This window comes from Mustelus asterias, chromosome 27 (assembly GCF_964213995.1).
Source record: "Mustelus asterias chromosome 27, sMusAst1.hap1.1, whole genome shotgun sequence".
In the NCBI taxonomy this organism is placed as follows: domain Eukaryota; kingdom Metazoa; phylum Chordata; class Chondrichthyes; order Carcharhiniformes; family Triakidae; genus Mustelus; species Mustelus asterias.
In genome coordinates, this window is record NC_135827.1 from 867,650 (window position 1) to 891,828 (window position 24,179).

A 24,179-nucleotide genomic window follows, 5' to 3' on the forward strand; every position below is an offset into this window, starting at 1 on the left:
GAAGATGGCTGGACTTGCGGATAGCGAAGAGCATTGTCGGGCAATACAGCAGGATATAGATAGGCTGGAAAATTGGGCGGAGAGGTGGCAGATGGAGTTTAATCCGGATAAATGCGAAGTGATGCATTTTGGAAGAATTAACGTAGGGAGGAGTTATACAATAAATGGCAGAGTCATCAGGAGTATAGAAACAGAGGGACCTAGGTGTGCAAGTCCACAAATCCTTGAAGGTGGCAACACAGGTGGAGAAGGTGGTGAAGAAGGCATATGGTATGCTTGCCTTTATAGGACGGGGTATAGAGTATAAAAGCTGGAGTCTGATGTTGCAGCTGTATAGAACGCTGGTTAGGCCACATTTGGAGTACTGCGTCCAGTTCTGGTCGCCGCACTACCAGAAGGACGTGGAGGCATTGGAGAGAGTGCAGAGAAGGTTTACCAGGATGTTGCCTGGTATGGAGGGTCTTAGCTATAAGGAGAGATTGGGTAAACTGGGGTTGTTCTCCCTGGAAAGACGGAGAATGAGGGGAGATCTAATAGAGGTGTACAAGATTATGAAGGGGATAGATAGGGTGAACGGTGGGAAGCTTTTTCCCAGATCAGAAGTGACGTTCACGAGGGGTCACGGGCTCAAGGTGAGAGCGGCGAAGTATAACTCAGATATTAGAGGGATGTTTTTTACACAGAGGGTGGTGGGGGCCTGGAATGCGCTGCCAAGTAGGGTGGTGGAGGCAGGCACGCTGACATCGTTTAAGACTTACCTGGATAGTCACATGAGCAGCCTGGGAATGGAGGAATACAAACGATTGGTATAGAACATAGAAAGCCACAGCACAAACAGGCCCTTCGGCCCACAAGTTGCGCCGATCACATCCCCACCTCTAGGCCTATCTATAGCCCTCAATCCCATTAAATCCCATGTACTCATCCAGAAGTCTCTTAAAAGACCCCAACGAGTTTGCCTCCACCACCACCGACGTCAGCCGATTCCACTCACCCACCACCCTCTGAGTGAAAAACTTACCCCTGACATCTCCTCTGTACCTACCCCCCAGCACCTTAAACCTGTGTCCTCTCGTAGCAACCATTTCAGCCCTTGGAAATAGCCTCTGAGAGTCTACCCTATCCAGACCTCTCAACATCTTGTAAACCTCTATCAGGTCACCTCTCATCCTTCGTCTCTCCAGGGAGAAGAGACCAAGCTCCCTCAACCTATCCTCATAAGGCATGCCCCCCAATCCAGGCAACATCCTTGTAAATCTCCTCTGCACCCTTTCAATGGCTTCAACATCTTTCCTGTAATGAGGTGACCAGAACTGCGCGCAGTACTCCAAGTGGGGTCTAACCAGGGTCCTATAAAGCTGCAGCATTATCTCCCGACTCCTAAACTCAATCCCTCGATTAATGAAGGCCAGTACGCCGTACGCCTTCTTGACCGCATCCTCCACCTGCGAGGCCGATTTAAGACTCCTATGGACCCGGACCCCAAGGTCCTTCTGATCCTCTACACTGCTAAGAATGGTACCCTTCATATTATACTGCTGCTTCATCCCATTGGATCTAGTTGGACCAAGGAGCGGCACAGGCTTGGAGGGCCGAAGGGCCTGTTTCCTGTGCTGTACTGTTCTTTGTATCTCCTGCCCCTTACCTTAAATCAATGCCCCCTGATTATTGATCCCTCAACTACAGGGAAAAAGTTTCTTCTTATCGACCCTATCTGTCCTTCATCATTTTGTCCATCTCAATCAGGTCCCCCCTCAGCCTTCTCTGCTCCAAGGAGAACAACCCAGCCCAACCAGCCTCTCTTTATAGCTGAAACACTCCAGTCCAGACAACATCCGGGTGAATCTCCTCTGCACCCTTTCTCATGCAATCACATCCTTTCTATAGTCTGGTGACTAGAACTGCACACAGTACGCTAACAAACGTTTTATACAGCTTCTTCATACCTTCCTGCTCTTACACTATATGCCTCAGCTAACAAAGTCAAGTATCTCACATGTCTTCTTAACTATCTTATCTACCCGTCCTGCTGTCTTCAGGGATTTTTGGACATGCACCCAAGATCCCTCTGGTTCTCTGTACTTCCTAGCATCCCACAATTCATTGTGTGTTCCCTTGCCTAGTTAGTCCTCCCAAAATGTATCACTTTACAGGCTTAAATTTCATTTATCACTGTTCTACCCATCTGGCCAGCCAGTCTATATCATTCTGCAATCTAAGGCTTATCTCCTCACTATTCATCACACATTTTCATGTCATCTGAGAAGTTACTGATCATACCCCCCACATTCCCATCTAGATCATTAATGTACGTTACAAACAACAGGGACCCAGCACCAATCCCTGTGGTAGACCAGTGGACAATTATTTAATTCAATTATATAGAACAAACAAAGAACAATACAGCACAGGAACAGGCCCTTCGGCCCTCCAAGCCTGCGCAGCTCATGTGCCCAATTAGACCATTCGTTTGTATCCCTCTATTCCCAGTCTGTTCATGTGGCTATCTAGATAAGTCTTAAATGATCCCAGCATGTCCGCCTCAATCACCTTGCTTGGCAGTGCATTCCAGGCCCCCACCATCCTCTGTGTAAAATACATCCCCCTGACATCTGTGTTGACCCTTGCCCCCTTCACCTTGAACCCGTGACCCCTTGTGTTCGTCACCTCCGACCTATGAAAAAGCTTCCCACTGTTCACCCTATCTATGCCCTTCATAATTTTATACACCTCTATTACGTCGCCCCTCATCCTCCGTCTTTCCAGGGAGAACAACCCCAGTTTATCCAATCTCTCCCCATAGCTAAGACAACCAGTTTACCAGGCAACATCCTGGTAAACCTTTTCTGTACTCTCTCCAAAGCCTCCACGTCCTTCTGGTAGTGTGGCGACCAGAACTGGACACAGTATTCCAAATGTGGCCTAACCAACGTTCTATACAGCTGCAACATCATATGCCAACTTTTATATTCTATGCCTCGTCCAATAAAGGCAAGCATGCCATATGCCTTCTTGACCACCCTCTCCACCTGTGCTGCCACTTTTAAGGATCTGTGGACTTGTACACCCAGGTCCCTCTGTGTGTCTATACTCCTGATGGTTCTGCCATTTATTGTCTAGCTCCCCCTTACATTAGATCTACTGAAATGCATCACTTCGCATTTATCTGGATTAAATTCCATCTGCCATTTCTCCACCCAATATTCCAGCCTATCTATATCCTGCTGTATTCTCTGACAATGTTCATCACTATCCGCAACTCCAGCAATCTTTGTGTCGTCCGCAAACTTACTGATCACACCAGCTACATCTTCCTCCAAATCATTTATATATATCACAAACAGCAGAGGTCCCAGTACAGAGCCTGCGGAACACCACTAGTCACAGACCTCCAACCGGAAAAAGACCCCTCCACTGTTACCCTCTGTCTTCTATGGCTAAGCCAGTTCTCCACCCATCTAGCTAGCTCACCTTTTATCCCGTGAGATTTAACCTTTTGCACCAGCCTGCCATGAGGGAGCTTGTCAAACGCTTTACTAAAATCCATATAGACGACATCCACTGCCCTTCCCTCGTCAATCATTTTTGTCACCTCCCCAAAAAACTCTACCAATTTTGTGAGGCATGACCTCCCTCGTACAAAACCATGCTGTCTATCGCCAATGAGATTATTCAGTTCTAAATGCGCATATATCCTATCTCTAAGAATCTTCTCCAACAATTTCCCTACCACGGACGTCAAGCTCATCGGCCTATAATTACCTGGATTATCCTTGCTACCCTTCTTAAATAATGGGACCACATTTGCTATCCTCCAATCCTCTGGGACCTCACCTGTGTCCAGTGAAGAGACAAAGATTTCTGTTAGAGGCCCAGCAATTTCATTTTTTGCCTCCCTGAGGAGTCTAGGATAGATGCCATCTGGCCCTGGGCATTTGTCTGTCTTAATGTTTCCTAAAAAATCTAACACTTCCTCCCTTGTAATTGAGATCTTTTTCTAACGGGTCTCTCTGAGACACTACCAGTCAACATGTCCCTCTCCTTTGTGAATACTGATGCAAAGTATTCCTTTATGATCTCACCTACTTCCTTTGATTCTAAGCATAATTCCCCTCCTTTGTCCCTGAGAGGTCCAATTCTTTCCCTAACAACCCTCTTGTTCCTAACGTATGTATAGAATGCCTTAGGATTCTCCTTAATCCTGTCTGCCAAGGACATTTCGTGACCCTTTTTGCCCTTCTAACTCCCTGTTTGAGTTCTTTTCTACTTTCTCTGTATTCCTCCAGTGCTCCATCTGTTTTTAGCTGCCTGGACCCCATGTATGCCTCTTTTTTCTTTTTGATTAGACCCACAATTTCACTGGTTATCCACGGCTCCCGAATCCTACCTTTCCTATCCTTCCTCTTTACAGGCACATGCTTTACTTTTTCAATCGAATATATTTTTAAAATATATACCTTATCACCAGTCGATATACAATTTTGAACCTTAGGAATAAAATAAACCTTAGCCAAAGATATTCACTTAAATAAGTAGCTTCTTCTCCATAGCAGAGTAAGACCACTTCCTGAAGGCTGGAAAGATAGAAGCAAAAAAAGAACAACTATTCTTTCCCTTCCTTCCCTAACTGCCTAAATTACCCAACTCCCAGCACTAAATCACACTTCTTGCAATAAACCTTTCCCTCTACGCACCAAAATCCCAATTAGAACCAAATTCTCAAATATATACACTTTGTCTCACTCAGGCCAAAGTTTCCCCTCAGACTGTGCTTCTTTCTGACCATGCACTTTATATGGAGCTATGATGAGTCACTTTCCAGCTGGCCTTCTTGCTACAAAAATCAACACCTATTCAGGTGATTCACAATTAACTGCCAATAATTCTGCCCAACTAGACTATTTAACTTACTGTTGGTCCTAGGTCAGAATCTGACTTTGACTCTAAAATTGAACTTGATTTACCAATTGAATTCCCACTATGAACCAAATATATTCACTTGATCTCTGACTCACTAAGGCCGAAGTCTCTCCTCACTCTTACTAACCAATTTTTTTAATCTCATGGTGTGACCAAAAGCCAGATGACAAAGTGAGACCCTTCCCACATATGGAGCAGATGAACAATTTCTCACAGTGTGAATTTGCTGGTTTGTAGTGAGGGCACATCTGAACCTGATTGGGAAAACCTGGTCAACATCTTTGATTTGCAGCACAGAAATGCCCACTGGGTCCTCTGCAGATACATTAGTTGGCATCTGAGCAGAATGGGGCATGAGGCCATTTCTTTCGGCGTTGCTTCATGATGTCCATCTGCTGTTGTGAGTGAAAAATTTACATCATCTTGTATTGCCGATGTCTTGATTAATGAAAGTTAAATGTTTATAGATGTTCCACAAACAAGCACTCCGTTTCTCGGCCTTGGGAAAATCCCAGATATTGCTGGGTCCCAGGAACCCGGGAACTTTATGTTCTTGAGTTAGTTGATATGTGTCCTCAGACTTTTGTATCTTTTACCTTAAGGAATAAAGTGGAAAAGTGTATGTCCGGGGTGTGCGCGGTCTTTGATTATGCTGGGGAGAAAAGAGCTGATGCTTTGAGTCTAGATGACCCTTTGTCAAAGCTGAAGTAGGTAGAAGCGGGTTGTCTGGGGTTGGGAGATTGAGGTTGGAAGTTGTGGGGGGGGGGGGGAAGGCATCCAGAGGAAATGAGGTCAATAACGGTGTTGGAGATAATGGCTTGATGTTCAGTGGTGTGATCATGGTCCAGCAGGAGGTAGGAGGAAGTAGCTGAGAGTTGGCGCTCAGCCTCTGCGAGGTAGAGGCAATAGCTCGATTGTCGGAAAAACCCATCTGACTCACTAATGTCCTTTAGGAAAGGAAATCTGATGTCCTTACCTGATCTGGCCTGCACATGACTCCAGAGCCACAGCAATGTGGTTGACTCTCAACTGCCCTCCAAGGGCAACTTGGGATGGGTAATAAATGCTGGCCAGCCAGCGACGCCTATGTCCCATAAATGAATAAAAATAAACTTAAGAAATTTGCATGTATAAATTTACATTACGTGGAGGGCTCATTTATGTACTCCAATTTTTTGTACTTTATTTTGTTTTGCTTGATAAGAGGAGTTTATTCTCAAGATGTTTATACCTTCTCTGTTGCAGAAGGACAATGTCCTGGCCTGTCTTCCTCCCACCTACACCCCTCAACAGTATCAAAGGCGTGACACAGAGTAAGTACTATACCACTGAAGGGGCATATCATAATGACATTATGCATATTTTCAACACAGCGATTGAGCACCTTGAGTAGTGATGTAAACTTTGATCCCAGCAATTCAAGGGTGACCCTTTACTGTACATCTCCATATTAACATTCTCCTACACCTTCTCCGAAAGTCTCTTAAAGGGAATGTCTCTTTGGTGGTTTCTCCAGTCTCCCTGAACTAGTATGGAACTTCAACAAAAACGGAAAATGCTGGAAAATCTCAGCAGGCCTGACAGCATCTGTGGGGAGAGAATAGAGCCAATGTTTCGATTCTGGATGACCCTTTGTCAGGAGTAGATAAGAATTCCGAAGCAGGTGGACAGAGTGGTGAAGAAGGCATTCAGCATGCTTGGTTTCATCGGTCAGAACATTGAATACAGGAGTTGGAATGTCTTGTTGAAGTTGTACAAGACATTGGTAAGGCCACACTTGGAATACTGTGTGCAATTCTGGTCACCCTATTATAGAAAGGATATTATTAAACTAGAAAGAGTGCAGAAAAGATTTACTAGGATGCTACTGGAACTTGATGGATTGAGTTATAAGGAGAGGCTGGATAGGTTGGGACGTTTTTCTCTGGAGCGTAGGAGGCTGAGGGGTGATCTTATTGAGGTCTATAAAATAATGAGGGGCACAGATCAGCTAGATAGTCAATATCTTTTCCCAAAGGTAGGGGAGTCTAAAACTAGAGGGCATAGGTTTAAGGTGACAGGGGAGAGATACAAAAGTGTCCAGAGGGGCAATTTTTTCACACACAGGGTGGTGAGCGTCTGGAACAAGCTGCCAGAGGTAGTAGTAGAGGCGGGTACAATTTTGCCTTTTAAAAATCATTTAGATAGTTACATGGGTACGATGGATAAAGAGGGATATGGGCCAAATGCGGGCAATTGGGATTAGCTTAGGGGTTTTAATTAAAAAAAGGGCGGCATGGACAAGTTGGGCCAAAGAGCCTGTTTCCATGCTGTAAACGTCTATGATTCTATGACTCTGAGGTTACTTAGAGAGGGCTATCACTGCTGATGTCCTTCATTTGTGGTCTGATAGGTGTGACACTCACTCTTCAGGTTCACTGAACTCTGTCCATGCTGTCAATCATTTCGGATTAGGGCAGATTTGTTCCACCGAACAGTGTCTGGCTATGTCCTGACCTGTTGGATCTCATTGCCATAGTTTTTAAGTTACCACAGCTGCATGCTTCTGTGACGCATATCCTCTCACAGGTCCTGAGCTCTGAACTGCCAGTTAAAGAATGAGCTTGACTCACTCAGTAAAGTTTCTTCCTAGCTTGATCATGGTCTTTCACCGTGACATTTGGTAACAAGATCTATGGCAGGAAGGGAAGTTGTGAGTTCAGGAGTTCACACAGGCAAACCCACGATGTTATGGTGTTGAATATTGTGTGCAGTTCTGGTCACCTCACTATAAGAAGGATATGGAAGCGCTGGAAAGAGTGCAGAGGAGATTTACCAGGATGCTGCCTGGTTTGGAGGGTAGGTCTTATGAGGAAAGGTTGAGGGAGCTAGGGCTGTTCTCTCTGGAGCGGAGGAGGCTGAGGGGAGACTTAATAGAGGTTTATAAAATGATGAAGGGGATAGGTAGAGTGAACATTCAAAGACTATTTCCTCGGGTGGATGGAGCTATTACAAGGGGGCATAACTATAGGGTTCGTGGTGGGAGATATAGGAAGGATATCAGAGGTAGGTTCTTTACGCAGAGAGTGGTTGGGGTGTGGAATGGACTGCCTGCAGTGATAGTGGAGTCAGACACTTTAGGAACATTTAAGCGGTTATTGGATAGGCACATGGAGCACACCAGAATGATAGGGAGTGGGATAGCTTGATCTTGGTTTCAGATAAAGCTCGGCACAACATCGTGGGCTGAAGGGCCTGTTCTGTGCTGTACTGTTCTATGTTCTATGTAATAGTATCTGAGCAGAGAAAGCCCAAAGTTGACATTAGAACCATAGGCACGGTAGCACAGTGGTTAGCACTGCTGCTTCACAGCTCCAGGGACCTGGGTTCGATTCCCGGCTCGGGTCACTGTCTGTGTGGAGTTTGCACATTCTCCTCGTGTCTGCGTGGATTTCCTCCGGGTGCTCCGGTTTCCTCCCACTGTCCAAAGATGTGCGGGTTAGGTTGATTGACCATGCTAAAATTGCCTCTTAGTGTTCTGAGATGCGTAGGTTAGAGGGATTAGCGGGTAAATATGTAGGGATATGGGGGTAGGGCCTGGGTGGGATTGTGGTCGGTGCAGACTCGATGGGCCGAATGGCCTCTTTCTGTACTGTAGGGTTTCTATGAAAATCCATCTGCTACTTTACCGCCCACTTCCACTAATCCATCAATATCATTTTGTAGATTACAGCTGTCATCTGCACTATACTCTACTCACTCGGCCAATCTTTGTGTCATGTACAAATTTCCCAATCATGCCCCCACCCAACGTTCACGTCCTAATCAGCACGAGTCCCAACACAGCCCTTTGGAACACCACTTGAAACAACTTTCCATTCGCAAGGGCGTCCATCGAACATTACTTTCTGTTTTCTGTTACTAAGCCAGCTTGTCACATTACCCTGTATTACACGGGCTTTTACTTTTTTGACTAATCTGCCATGTGGGACCTTGTCAAGTGCCTTTGCTAAAATCCATGTCCACAACATGCACTACCTTCATCAACCATTCTTGTCACTTCCTCAAAGAATTCAATCAAGTTTGTCAAGTCGACATTCCTTTAACAATCCATGCTGACCATCCCTGACAAATCCAGGCCTTTCTACATGAAAGTTAATCCTATCTCGCAGGATTGTTTCTACTAATTTGCCCACTGCCAATGTCAGACTAACTGACCTATAATTAGAATCATAGAAATCATAGAAACCCTACAGTGCAGAAGGAGGCCATTCAGCCCATCGAGTCTGCACCGACCACAATCCCACCCAGACCCTATCCCCATATCCCTACATATTTACCCGCTAATCCCTCTAACCTACACATCTCAGGACTCTAAGGGGCAATTTTTAGCATGACCAATCAACCTAACCCGCACATCTTTGGACTGTGGGAGGAAACTGGAGCGCCCGGAGGAAACCCACGCAGACACGAGGAGAATGTGTAAACTCCACACAGACAGTGACCCGAGCCGGGAATCGAACCCAGGTCCCTGGAGCTGTGAAGCAGCAGTGCCAACCACTGCGCTACCGTGCCGCCCTAATTGTTTGGCATTTCCTTTGATTCCTTTTCAAACAACGTTTTGCATTTCTCCAGTCCTCCGGTACCTCCCCTGTAACTGGTGAGGATTGGAAAATCGTCCTCCGAGCATCTGCTAGACCATCAGCAGCCGCCTTCTTCAAGTGGTCTTTGACAATACTGCCCTCTTAACTTCTCTGTTGGTCTGGGGTATTTTTAGGAGGTCTACAAATCCATGTGACTTTGTGAAGGATTGAAAGCACTCATTGGCAGTCAGCGGTGTGTTATCGGAGATGACTATATCCAGAATGCTATTTGTAGAGCACATTTTCATCAAGGGGGTAATAACAGCCTCATAGGTAAGGCCATGTAGGTTTTGCACTTCTATCCATTGGGAATAATAGTCAACCACTAAGGGAAAGATTTTTCCTTTAGTCAAATAAATCCATGCCAAGCCAGTCCCAAGACCTCGATGGGAAGGAGAAGGTTAGGAGTGGCTCTTTCTGCTCCTGTCTGTTCGTGGCATAGGTGACACAGCAAAAGACCATCTGTTCAACTGAATGAAATCCCTGGCCAGCATACAGATGGCTGTGCCTTGTCTCGATGCTTGGTTATGCTGAGGTGTTCATGGTGGATCTTCTCAAGAACCTCCAGATGGTGAGCTTGTGAAACGACCATGCTTGTATTGAGTGGCAGAGCAAAATAGGACCAGGAAGATGGCTTTTGGCGCCAAACCAGTTTGATTATTGGCCTCTTCCCCACATGTCGTGCCGATCGACTGGCACAGTGGGCCAGTAAGATCATGCCCTGTATGTTGACCCGTTAGCGAAAATCTCCATTACAAGGTAGGAAGTGTTAGGTTTTTTAGGGAATCCTCCTCGGGTGAATGGAGCGGTAACTAGGGGGCATAACTATAGGGTTCATGGTGGGAGATATAAGAAGGATGTCCGAGGTAGGTTCTTTACGCAGAGAGTGGTTGGGGTGTGGAATGGACTGCCTACAGGGATAGTGGAGTTAGAAACTTTAGGAACATTTAAGAAGCTATTGGATAGGCACATGGAGTACTTCGGGATGATAGGGAGGAAATAGCTTGATCTGGGTTTCAGACAAAGCTCGGCACAACATCGTGGGCCGAAGGGCCTGTTCTGTGCTGTACTGTTCTATGTTCTATAAAGACTGACAAATCCCCAGGGCCTGATGGAATCTATCCAAGGCTGCTCAGGGAGACGAGAGATGAAATCGCTGGGCCTCTGACGCAAACCTTTGTCTCGTCACTGGACACAGGTGAGGTCCCAGAGGATTGGAGGATAGCTAATGTGGTCCCGTTATTTAAGAAGGGTAGAAAGGATAACCCGGGTAATTATAGGTCGGTGAGCTTGACGTCTGTGGTCGGGAAGTTGTTGGAGAGGATTCTTAGAGATAGGATGTATGCGCATTTAGAAAGGAATAAACTCATTAACGATAGTCAGCATGGTTTTGTGAGAGGGAGGTCATGCCTCACTAACCTGGTGAAGTTTTTTGAAGAAGTGACTAGAATGGTTGACGAGGGAAGGGCTGTGGATGTCGTCTATATGGACTTTAGTAAAGCGTTTGACAAAGTCCCTCATGGTAGGCTGGTGCAAAAGGTTGGATCTCATGGGATAAAGGGGGAGGTGGCTAGATGGGTGGAGAACTGGCTTGGTCACAGAAGACAGAAGGTGGTAGTGGAAGGCTCTTTTTCCGGCTGGATGCCTGTGACTAGTGGTGTTCCGCAGGGCTCTGTATTGGGACCTCTGCTGTTTGTGATTTATATAAACGATCTGGAAAAAGTTGTAACTGGGGTGATCAGTAAGTTTGCGGACGACACGAAAATGGCTGGACTTGCAGATAATGAGGAACATTGTCAGAGGCTACAGAAGGATATCGATAGGCTGGAAATTTGGGCAAAGAAATGGCAGATGGAGTTCAATCCAGATAAATGCGAAGTGATGCATTTTGGTAGAACTAACGGAGGGGAGAGCTATACGATAAATGGCAGAACCATAAAGGGTGTAGATACGCAGAGGGACCTGGGTGTGCAAGTCCACAGATCCTTGAAGGTGACGTCACAGGTGGAGAAGGTAGTGAAGAAGGCATATGGCATGCTTGCCTTTATAGGACGGGGCATAGAGTATAAAAGTTGGGGTCTGATGTTGCAGTTGTATAGAACGTTGGTTTGGCCGCATTTGGAATACTGCGTCCAGTTCTGGTCGCCACACTACCAGAAGGACGTGGAGGCTTTAGAGAGAGTGCAGAGGAGGTTTACCAGGATGTTGCCTGGTATGGAGGGGCTTAGTTATGAGGAGAGATTGGGTAAACTGGGGTTGTTCTCACTGGAAAGACGGAGGATGAGGGGTGACCTAATAGAGGTGTATAAAATTATGAAAGGCATAGATAGGGTGAACGGTGGGAAGCTTTTTCCCAGGTCGGTGGTGACATTCACGAGGGGTCATAGGTTCAAGGTGAGGGGGGGGAGGTTTAACATGGATAGCCGAAGGACGTATTTTACACAGAGGGTGGTGAGGGTCTGGAATGCGCTGCCGGGCAAGGTGATGGAGGCGGACACACTGGGAACGTTTAAGACTTATCTGGATAGCCACACGAACGGAGTGGGAATGGAAGGATACAAAAGAATGGTCTAGTTTGGACCAGGGAGTGGTGCGGGCTTGGAGGGCCGAAGGGCCTGTTCCTGTGCTGTATTGTTCTTTGTTCTTTTGTTTTCAAGAAGGAGTTAGATATAGCTGTTGGGGCTAAAGGGATCAAAGGATATGGGGGGAAAGTGGGATCAAGCTGTTGAGTTGAAGGATGAGTCATGAACGTATTGAATGTGGAGCAGGCTCAGAGGGTTAAATGGCCTACTCCTGCTCCTATTTTCTATGTTTCTATGAATCATAGAATCATAGAAACCCTACAGTGCGGAAGGAGGCCATTCGGCCCATCAAGTCTGCACTGACCACAATCCCACCCAGGCACTAGTCCCATAACCCCTCATATTTACCGTTGACACTAGGGTCAATTTAGTTTGGCCAATCAACCTAACCCACACATCTTTGGACTGTGGGAGGAAACCGGAGCACCCAGGGGAAACCCATGCAGACACAGGGAGAACGTGCAAACTCCACACAGACAGTGACCTGAGGCAGGAATTGAACCTGGGTCCTGGTGCTGTGAGGCAGCAGTGCTAACCACTGTGCCACCTATGGTTCTTATGGTTGGTTACTGTTTGATTTCCAATGAGGACAGGAATCCAGGCCAACAGCCTGTGCTGTCTCCCGTGAAGCAGGAGGCAGCAGACAGAACTCTGGCCATCATCAAAACTGCAAACTGCTGGAATCTTGGAACTTGTGGCTCTAAAAGTAACTCACTCTCCGTGTCTTCTCTTGTCATGAAAGTCTTGCTCTGAAAAGACAGATCACAGATCAATCAACTTCTGCCATCATGATGGCAGATTAGAGGTTCTGAAGAAGAGTCATATTGGACTTGAAACATTAACTCTCTTTCTTTATCCACAGGTGCTGCTGTATTTTTCCAGCACTTTGTTTTTATTATTAATGGTAGATTAAGCCTGTGTTTTCTTGGTGTTATATATTTTGCATATCTGATTCCAGTTTTTCCCTAGAAGTCTGTGCACAAGAATTTATTGGTTTCACTTGAATGTCTGTTGATTGTGGTCCTTTGCTTCCTTCCAGATTAATTGTGGCATTGTCGGTGACGCTGGGTCTGTTTCTGATTGAGCTGCTGGGCTTCTTCTCTGGAGTCTCCATGTTCAGCAGCACCCAGAACCTCATTTGTATCCTTCAGGCAGTCACACAGCACTATTACTGTCTAGAACCAGATAGATTGAAAGACATTGGAGAGAATTCTCTGATGACGTATGCCCTGCTACTACTGCTGGCAAGAATGGAAAATTTGGCACTCAGCCCAAATCTCCATTCCCAGCAGCAAGACCAGAGAATTCCAGTGGCGGAGGAAGTCAGAGAATCCCCGGCCATTGTCTCTGAGTGACTAACACAGGCATCTCCTGTAGCTTTCCTATTAACTTCTCAATGGTAACAGGAGTTATAGGATGGGGTTTTCCAGCCACGTGTGCCCCAAAACTCAAAATTTTCTCCCGATGTCAATGGACCTTTAAATGGTCTATAATTCCCATGGTGGGCGGGACCGGAAAACTTTCTCCATAGCATCTGGTTAAATTATTCCACGGCTATCTGTTTAAGCATTCGGGGAACTTATTGAGAGTTTTTATCTTCCTTGTTTTTTTTAGTGAAGTTGCAGTTGTCACAGTTTTAATTTTATCCTGTGGCATTCTAAAAGAGGCCACTTTCAGGAAGATTCAATCCCACTTTATAGACTTGGGTTACTGACCTCCATTCCACCTTGAGCTTTTAAGTTTAAGTTTATTTATGAGTGTCACAAGTAGGCTTACATTAACCCAGCCAGTTATCTACTGCCCAATCAGTCTACTCTCGATCATCAGTAAAGTGATGGAAGGGGGTCATCGACAGTGTTATCAAGCAGCACCTGCTCAGCAATAACTTGCTCAGTGACGCCCAGTTTGGGTTTTGCCAGGGTCACTCAGCTCCTGACTTCATTACAGCCTTGGTTCAAACATGGACGAAAGAGCTGAATCCCAGAGGTGAGGTGAAAGTGACAGCCCTTGACATCAAGGCTGCATTCGACCGAGTGTGGCATCAAGGAGCCCTAGCGAAACTGTAATCAATGGGTATTGGGGAAAACACTCCGTTGGTTGGAGTCATACCTGGTACATAGGAAGATGGGCAGCACGGTAGCACAGTGGTTAGCGCTGCTGCTTCACAGCTCCAGGGACCTGGGTTCGATTCCCGGCTTGGGTCACTGTCTGTGTGGAGTTTGCACATTCTCCTCGTGTCTGCGTGGGTTTCCTCCGGGTGCTCCGGTTTCCTCCCACAGTCCAAAGATGTGTGGGTTATGTTGATTGGCCATGCTAAAATTGTCCCTTAGTGTCCTGAGATGCGTAGGTTAGAGGGATTAGTGGGTAAATCTGTGGGGATATGGGGGTAGGGCCTGGGTGGGACTGTGGTCAGTGCAGACTCGATGGGCCAAATGGCCTCTTTCTGTACTGTAGAGTTTCTATGGTTGTGGTTGTGGAAGGTCAGTCATCTCAGCTCCAGGACATCTCTGCAGGAGTGCCTCAGGGTAGTGTCCTAGGCCCACGCCAGGGACCTGGGTTCGATTCCCGGCTTGGGTCACTGTCTGTGTGGAGTTTGTACGTTCTCCCCTGAGTCTGCATGGGTTTCCTCCGGGTGAACAAAGAACAAAAGAAAATTACAGCACAGGAACAGGCCCTTCGGCCCTCCAAGCCTGCACCGACCATGCTGCCTGACTTAACTAAAACCCCCTACCCTTCCGGGGACCATATCCCTCTATTCCCATCCTATTCATGTATTTGTCAAGATGCCCTTTAAAGGTCACTACCGTATCCGCTTCCACTACCTCCCCCGGCAGCGAGTTCCAGGCACCCACCACCCTCTGTGGGTGCCTGGAATCTGCCTCGGACATCTCCTTTAAACCTTGCCCTGTGCACCTTAAACCTGTGCCCCCTAGTAATTGACACTTCCACCCTGGGAAAAAGCTTCTGACTATCCACTCTGTCCATGCCTCTCATAATCTTTTGGAAGATCTAATACAGATAGGAAATATACAGTAAATGGCAGAACCTTTAAGAGTATTGATTGGCAGAGGGATCTGGGTGTACAGGTACACAGGTCACTGAAAGTGGCAATTCAGGTGGAGAAGGTAGTCAAGAAGGCATACGGCATGCTTACCTTCATTGGCCGGGACATTGAGTTTAAAAATTGGCAAGTCATGTTGCAGCTTTACAGAGCCTTAGTTAGGCCGCACTTGGAATATAGTGTTCAATTCTGGTCGCCGCACTACCAGAAGGATGTGGAGGCTTTGGAGAGGGTACAGAAAAGATTTACCAGGATGTTGCCTGGTAGGGAGGGCATTAGCTATGAGGAGAGGTTGGAGAAACTTGGTTTGTTCTCACTGGAATTTCAGAGGTTGAGGGGCGTCCTGATAGAAGTCTACAAGATTATGAGGGGCATGTACAGAGTGGATAGTCAGAAGCTTTTTCCCAGGGTGGAAGAGTCAATTACTAGAGAGCATAGGTTTAAGATGTGAGGGGCAAGGTTTAAAGGAGCTGTACGAGGCAAGTTTTTTGCACAGAGGGTGGTGGGTGCCTGGAACCCACTGCCGGGGTAGGTAGTGGAAGCAGATATGATAGTGACTTTTAAGGGAATGGAGGGATATGGTCCCCGGAAAGGTTCAGCATGGTCGGTGCAGGCTTGGAGGGCCGAAGGGCCTGTTCTTGTGCTGTAATTTTCTTTCTTCTTTGAGTTATCTAAAAGTTTTAAGATTATAATTTATAGATAATTATCTCACCCCAGCTACTTTCTGTTTCTCCACATACTTTCCGATTGTGCTTTTGCTATGAAGTCACTTCTTGATTTCCCCTGTGATTTTGTTCCTGGCATGTTTTTTGAATCTCGGTTTTCTTTTATCCTCTGCTGCTGCTGGTGAATCCAGTCGGGTCCAAACTCTTCTTGGGTCCATGTTCTTTTTGTGTTTTGTGCTGAGAAGAAAGAAAACAACTGCATTTCTATTGCACCTTTCATGACCACCAGCTGTGTCAAAGCACCTTTCATATAATTCTTATATGATTATAATGTAAGAAACTCAGCAGCCAAGGTATGCACAGCAAACTCTCACAAAGAGCAGTGGAATCATGAATCAGATAATGTTTTTGTGATGTTAATTAGGCATAAGTATCAGCAGGATAACTCCTGGGATACCTGTGCTGATTTTCATCAAAATAGTGCTGTGGATTTGATTTGATTTATTATTGTCACATGTATTAACACAGTGAAAAGTATTGTTTCTTGCGCGCTATATAGGCAAAGCATACCGTTCATAGAGAGGGAAACGAGAGAGTGCAGAATGTAGTGTTACAGGTATAGCTAGGGTGTAGAGAAAGATCAACTTAATGCAAGGTAAGCCCATTCAAAAGTCTGACAGCATCAGGGAAGAAGCTGTTCTTGAGTCGGTTGGTATCTGACCTTTTTCCCGACAGAAGAAGGTGGAAGAGAGAATGTCCGGGGTACGTGGTCCTTAATTATGCTGGCTGCTTTGCCAAGGCAGCGGGAAGTGTAGACAGAATCAATGTGTAATGGATTGGGCTGCATTCACAATCTTTTGTAGTTCCTTGCAGTCTTGGGCAGAGCAGGAGCTGTACCAAGCTGTGATACAACCAGAAAGAATGCTTTCTATGGTTCATCTGTAAAAGTTGGTCAGAGTCGTAGCTGACATGCCAAATTTCCTTAGTCTTCTGAGAAAGTAGAGGCGTTGGTGGGCTTTCTTAGCTATAGTGACAGCATAAGAACATAAGAAATAGGAGCAGGAGTAGGCCATCTAGCCCCTCGAGCCTGCCCCGCCATTCAATAAGATCATGGCTGATCTGAAGTGAATCAGTTCCACTTACCCGCCTGCTCCCCATAACCCTTAATTCCCCTACCGATCAGGACTCCATCTATCCATGACTTAAACATATTCAACGAGGTAGCTTCCACCACTTCAGTGGGCAGAGAATTCCAGAGATTCACCAGCCTCTGAGAGAAGAAGTTCCTCCTCAACTCTGTCCTAAACTGACCCCCCTTTATTTTGAGGCTGTGCCCTCTAGTTCTGGTTTCCTTTCTAAGTGGAAAGAATCTCTCCACTTCTACCCTATCCAGCCCCTTCATTATCTTATATGCCTCTATAAGATCACCCCTCAGCCTTCTAAACTCCGAGTACTAACCTAATCTGCTCAATCTCTCCTCATAATCTACACCCCTCATCTCCGGTATCAACCTGGTGAACCTTCTCTGCACTCCCTCCAAGGCCAATATATCCTTTCGCAAGTAAGGGGACCAAAACTGCACACAGTATTCCAGCTGCGGCCTCACCAATGCCTTGTGCAGATGCAGCAAGACCTCTCTGCTTTTATATTCTATCCCCCTCGCGATAAATGCCAACATCCCATTTGCCTTCTTGATCACCTGTTGTACTTGCAGACTGAGTTTTTGCGACTCATGCACAAGGACCCCCAGGTCCCTTTGCACAGTAGCATGTTGTAATTTTTTTCCATTTAAATAATAATCCAATTTGCTATTATTTCTTCCAAAGTGAGTAACCTCGCATTTGCCAATGTTATGCTCCATCTGCCAGATCCTCGCCCACTCACTCAGCCTATTAAAATCTCTCTGCAGACCTTCCGCTTCCTCCACGCAATTCACTTTCCCACTTATCTTCCTGTCGTCAGCAAACTTTATTACCCTACACTCAGTCCCCTCCTCCAGATCATCTATGTAAATAGTAAACAGTTGAGGCCCCAGTACCGATCCCTGCGGCACGCCACTAGTCACCATCTGCCAACCAGAAAAGCACCCATTTATTCCAACTCTCTGCTTCCTGTTGGATCGCCAATCACCAATCCACGCTAACACCCTACCCCCAACTCCGAGTGCCCCAATCTTCTGCAGCAACCTTTTGTGAGCATGGGGGGGACCAGGACAGGTTGTTTTATACATCCACACAAGCAGAGAAATGGGCCTTGGTTTAATACCTCATTCAAAAGAACAGCTCCTACAACAGTACTCCCTCAATACTATGCTATAGTTTCAGCCTTGATTTTTATGATTTTGATTTGATTTGATTAATTATTGTCACGTATTAGCATACAGTGAAAAGTATTGTTTCTTCCATGCTATACAGACAAAGCATACTGTTCATAGAGAAGGAAAGTTGAGAGTGCAGAATGTAGTGTTACAGTCATAGCTAGGGTGTAGAGAAAGATCAACTTAGTGTGAGGTAAGTCCATTCAAAAGTCTGATGGCAGCAGGGAAGAAGCTGTCCTTGAGTCAATTGGTACGTGACCTCAGACTTTTGTATCTTTTTTCCGACAGAAGAAGGTGGAAGAAAGAATGTCCAGGTGTGTGAGGTCTTTAATTATGCTGGCTGCTTTTCCAAGGCAGCGGGAAGCGTAGACAGAGTCAATGGATGGGAGGCTGGTTTGCGGATGGACTGGATGACATTCACAACCCTTTGTAGTTTCTTGTGGTCTTGGGCAGAGCAGGAGCCATACCAAGCTGTGATACAACCAGAAAGAATGCTTTCTATGGTGCATCTGTAAAAGTTGGTCAAAGTCGTAGCTGACGTGCCAAATTTCCTTCGTCTTCTGAGAAAGTAGAGGTGTTGCTGGGCTTTCTTAACTATAGTGTCGGCATGGGGGGACCAGGACAGGTTGTTGGTGATTTAGACACCTAAAAATTTGAAGCTGTCGATCATTTCTACTTCGTCCCCATTGATATAAACAGGGGTATGTTCTCCACTATGCTTCCTGAAGTTGATGACTATCTGCTTTGTTTTGTTGACATTGAGGGAGAGATTATTGTCGTTGCACCAATTCACCAGATTCTCTATCTCATTCCTGTACTCTGAATGCTGAAGCCCTGGAGAGGGACTTAAACCCAAAATCTTATGAGATAGAGGTGACAGAGCTACCGACTGAACCACAACCAAGAGTAACTTTTTGAATTATTACAAAGCAAAATAGCTGGAGGCATTTTCAGAGAAGGATGGATTTCATTGTTTTCTCTTTCTAGTGATAGCTGTTCCTACCGAATTCTTTATTCTTGTTACTTTAATACCTTCTTTCACTTTATTTGTTGGTACATGTTCCAAACTGCAGGGTCGTGGAAAAAACGTTGGAGCAGGTTCAACAATAAATTTCAAAGGAATTGAATAAATGGCTGAAGGGAAAAAAATTACAGGCTATGGGAAAGTCTAGTGGAGTGGAACTAATTTAATAGTGTCACCAAGCACAATGGGCTGAATGGCCTTCTGTGCTGTATGTTACCATGTAAATGAGTTTTTAGGTTATTAAGGGGCATAATGAATGAGGGTAATGGAAACTTGGGGAGTCAGACTGCCACTCTATCTGAACAGTACTGATTCTTTGGCTCTTTCCTATTAATTGTGCCTCAGCTATTGGAACACATGCCAGTGCCTCAGTTGCTCTTCTCTTCTTCCTCTTTGAGCAGTGGCCGTGCAATACATACTGGTGGATATTCGCTTTCTGCAGGTAGGTCATCTACCATGTTGAATAGCTGAGATGGAAGTTGAGCCAAACACACAGTAAATTTCTCTGACCAGTTGCAGTGTGTGTGGATCATTGATGATAGTCACTGTATACAAGCATACTACATTTTTGAAAAGCTTGATAGTGTCCTGCATGATCCTGAATCTACCTTAGAATCATAGAATCTATGATTCTAGGGTAGATGCAGTAAGAATGTTTGGGAAACAATCTCACAAAAGGGAGTAGGCCATTTAGAACTGAGATGAGGAGAAATTTCTTCACTCAGAAGATGGTAAATCTGTGGAACTTTCCACCCCAGAAGGCTGTGGAAGCTCAGTCATTGAGTATGTTCAAGACAGAGATCGATAGATTTCCAAATGTTAAAGACAACAAGGAAAATGGCTTTGAGATAGAAGATCAACTGTGATCGAGTTGAATGATGGAGCAGAATCGAGGGGCCTGCGTCTACTTCTATTTCTTATGTTCTTATGCAGTTAATTTCTCTTCTTACACATCAAAACGTTCCTCTTTCTGAAACATTTGCTCACTGCTCATGTTGCAAGGGTGTTAGTCACCTCAGTTCCAGAAGCTTAGTGAGAACCCTTCCCTAAATGCGAGGGAATCAGTTAGACCCATCTCCTCAGTAGAGGTGTCATTGATACCCTTCCCCCTCAGTGCATGGGAATCAATGAGATCCATGAAATGCAAAAAAATATAGTTCTTGATCTCATGCATAGAAACACAGAAACTAGAAGCAGGAGTAGGCCATTCAACCCTTCAAGCATGCTTCACCAGTCATTATGATCGTGACATCATCAAATTCAATATCCTGATCTCTACCCCCCCCCCCCTCCCCATATGCCTTGATACCTATAGTTCAGGTGCTCCGGTTTCCTTCCACACTCCAAAGATGTATGGGTTGAGTTGATTAGCCATGCTTATTGTCAGGGCGACAAGCAGGTTAAATACATGGGCTTACAGGGATAGGGCCTGGGTTAGATGGTTGTCGCTGCAGGCTCGATGGGCCAAATGGCCCCATTTTGCACTGTAGTGATTCTATGAAACTGGTCGCAGATGATTTGATTTGATTTATTATTGTCACCTGTATCAGTATACAGTGAAACATATTGTTTCTTGCACACTACACGGACAAAGCATACCATACATAGAGAAGGAAAGGAGAGGGTGCAGAATACAGTGTTACAATCATAGCTAGGGTGTTGAGAAAGATCAACTTAATGTGAGGTAGGTCCATTCAAAAGTCTGATGGCAGCAGGGAAGAAGCTATTCTTGAGTCAGTTGCATTAAGTTGATCTTTCTCTGCACCCTTGCTATGACTGTAACACTACATTCTGCATGCTCTCGTTTCCTTCTCTATGAACGGTATGTTTTGTCTGTATAGCGCGGAAGAAACAATACTTTTCACTGTATGTGACAATGTGACATGTGACAATCAAATCAAATCAAAAGTTGATACACGACCTCAGACTTTTGTATCTTTTTCCTGATGGAAGAACTTGAAAGAGTATGTCCTGGGTGCTTGGAGTCCTTGATTATGTTGGCTGCTTTTCTGAAGCAGCAGGAAGTGTTGACACAGTCAATGGATGGGAGGCCGGTTTGCAAGATGGACTGAGCTACATTCACGATCCTTTGTAGTTTCTTGCAGTCTTGGGCAGAGCAGGAGCCAGACCAAGCTATGATACAACCCAGGAAGAATGCTTTCTATGGTGCATCTGTAAAAGTTGGTGAGAGTCATAGTGGACATGCCAAATTTCCTTAGCCTCCTGAGAAAGTAGAGGCGTTGGCGTGGAGGGACCAGGACAGGTTGTTGGTGATTTGGACACCTAGAAACTTGAAGGTCTCAACCATTTCCACTTCATCCCCGTTGATGTAGACAGGGGCATGTCCTCCACTTGCTTCCTGAAGTCGATGGCTATCTCTTTTTCTGTGCATGGTAGCACAGTGGTTAGCACTGCTGCTTCACAGCTCCAGGGTCCCGGGTTCGATTCCCGGCTCGGGTCGCTGTCTGTGTGGAGTTTGCACATTCTCCTCATGTCTGCGTGGGTTTCCTCCGGGTGCTCCGGTTTCCTCCCACAGTCCAAAGATGTGCGGGTTAGGTTGATTGGCCAGGTTAAAAATTGCCCCTTAGAGTCCTGAGATGCATAGGTTAGAGGGATTAGTGGGTAAAATATGTGGGGGTAGGGCCTGGGTGGGATTGTGGTCGATGCAGACTCGATGGGCCGAATGGCCTCCTTCAGCACTGTAGGGTTTCTATGATTTCTATGATTTCTTTTGTTTTGTTGACATTGAGGGAGAGATTCAGTTCACCAGATTCTCTATCTCATTCCTGTACTCTGTCTTATCATTGTTTGAGATCCGACCCACTATGGTGGTGTCATCAGCAAGCTTGAGAATCGAGTTAGAGGGGAATTTAGCCACACAGTCATAGGTGTATAAGGAGTATAGTAAGGGGTTGAGGACACAGCCTTGTGGGGCACCGGTGTTGAAGATGATCGTGGAGGAGGTGTTGTTGCCTATCCTTACTGATTGTGATCTGTGGGTTAGGAAGCCCAGGATCCAGTTGCAGTCCAGTTTAACTTGTTCAGCTCCTGTCTCATTCCTTCAAGACAGCCTTACTGAAGTTTAAATCTTAGAAATCTTAGAAACTCTATAGTACAGAAAGAGGCCATTCGGCCCATCGAGTCTGCATCGACCACAATCCCACCCAGGCCCTACCACCATATCCCTACATATTTACCCACTAATCCCTCTAACCTACGCATCTCAGGACACTAAGGGCAATTTTTAGCATGGCCAATCAACCTAACCCGCACATCTTTGGACTGTGGGAGGAAACCGGAGCACCCGGAGGAAACCCACGCAGACACGAGGAGAATGTGCAAACTCCACACAGACAGTGACCCAAGCCGGGAATCGAACCCAGGTCCCTGAAGCTGTGAAGCAGCAGTGCTAACCACTGTGCTACCGTGCCGCCCACGGTAGCACAGTGGTTAAAACATTAGTGGTTTAAAACATTAGTGTGTGACCTTTCGTCATCTGGACCTCAATGTCAAACTCTCATGTAACTAGCACAGCAAGATGCTCCCTCACTATCAAGTTGTTAATTACTTGAGTCATTTCTCATAACTAAGTTGAGCATGACCTGTTCCCTGGTCATCTTTAGAACATATTGAGCTGTATATTAACCCAGAGGAGAGAGGGAAAGGATGCCAATGTGGGGGGGGAAGGTGAGATATCTCGAGGTCAGTAAACCTGAATGGATTTCTCTTGGGTGAAGTCTGAAATAAAAACAGAAAATGCCAGAACCATTCAGCAGATCTGGCGTGATCTGTGGGGAGAGAAACAGAGTTAAGTTTCAAGTGCTTGGGGATTTCACACTTTTTAAGCCTGTGCCCCCCCAGCACTGTCCGGGGGCACCTTGGCACTGCTCATCGGGCATGGGGCAGGGCCCAGGGGGTGATGGGTGGGGGTTCCCGCTGCCACTCTGCATTAGGATCCGGTCCGGGCTGGAGAGGGGCAGGGATGGGGGGTAGCATTGCAGAAGTCCTGGGGGGGTAGCACTGCAGGGGTCCTGGGCTGGCCAGCGATCGAGAAACTGAGGCAGAGGCCCGCTGGTTTCAGCCTCCCCAGCATGGATAGACCCCACCCCATGAAATATAATAATATTCACACTGGTGGCCTCTGCATTACACAGATAGTGGGAGAGTCTTGTGTGAACTCCCACTGAAAAAACCAGTGTGAATTACTCCAGTTTTCCCGCGAATTCGAGACTTAGAATTTTTTTGGGAGGATCGGCCCCGTAACCTATCATCTTGGCATTGCTGTATTTAGGGAGCAGATTAAGAACTGATAACTTTTAGTTACACAGGAGTAGGCCTTTCAGCCCATCGAGCTTGCCCTGCCATTCAGTAGGATCATGGCTGAATATGCACTTCAATGCCTTTTTCCCCACACCATCACCATGTCTCTTGATGTCACTGGTATTTAGGAATCTATCAATCTCTGCTTTAAACATACCCTGAGCTTTTCTTGTGTCCGGTAACTTTACCCCTCTTCCCTCACACCTGGAATCCCAAAAACACCAAGTTGTTGTGTTGCATTCATAACCTCCAAGCAGAATGAAAGATTGACGGTCAGTCTCTTGCCATGTCAGTACTAACTTGCTTCTCCCACCCTCCTCATTACCTCAGGTTGAACATACTGTTCTGGATTAACAAATGTCTGAGGAGCTAGCGAAGCATTTAACATGCTTGAATTGTGTGGGTTTCGGGGCTCCAAAGTCATTAAAGATAAAGAGGGGTAGTGTATGCAGCATCACCTAGTAGCGACATTATAACAATCTTTTCTCAAACATTTCCTCAATTTACTTTTACCCTTTCATTGGAGGCCAGGTGTCACTGGAATGGCCAATATTTGTTACCCATCCCTAACTGACCTGAACTGAGTTGCCTGCTTGGCCACTTCGGTTAAGAATTACCACAATATTGTGCATCTGGAGTCATACGTAGGCCAGACTAGGTAAAGATGA

General features: G+C 45.9%; 1 protein-coding gene across 3 annotated transcripts in view; it reads left to right on the top strand.

Annotated features, from left to right (window-relative positions):
• Positions 1 to 24,179, top strand: part of LOC144480058 (transmembrane protein 107-like) — a 49,024-nt gene that overhangs the window by 11,281 nt on the left and 13,564 nt on the right. The window contains exons 3-5 of one of the 3 annotated variants that reach the window (XM_078199229.1): positions 6,166 to 6,233; positions 13,164 to 13,264; positions 19,537 to 19,633. In XM_078199229.1, the coding sequence (XP_078055355.1) occupies positions 6,166 to 6,233; positions 13,164 to 13,264; positions 19,537 to 19,633 (266 nt within the window). Of the gene's footprint in view, positions 1 to 6,165; positions 6,234 to 13,163; positions 14,111 to 19,536; positions 19,634 to 24,179 lie in introns of all 3 variants that reach the window. The other 2 variants (XR_013495606.1, XM_078199230.1) reach the window with 2 other exon arrangements.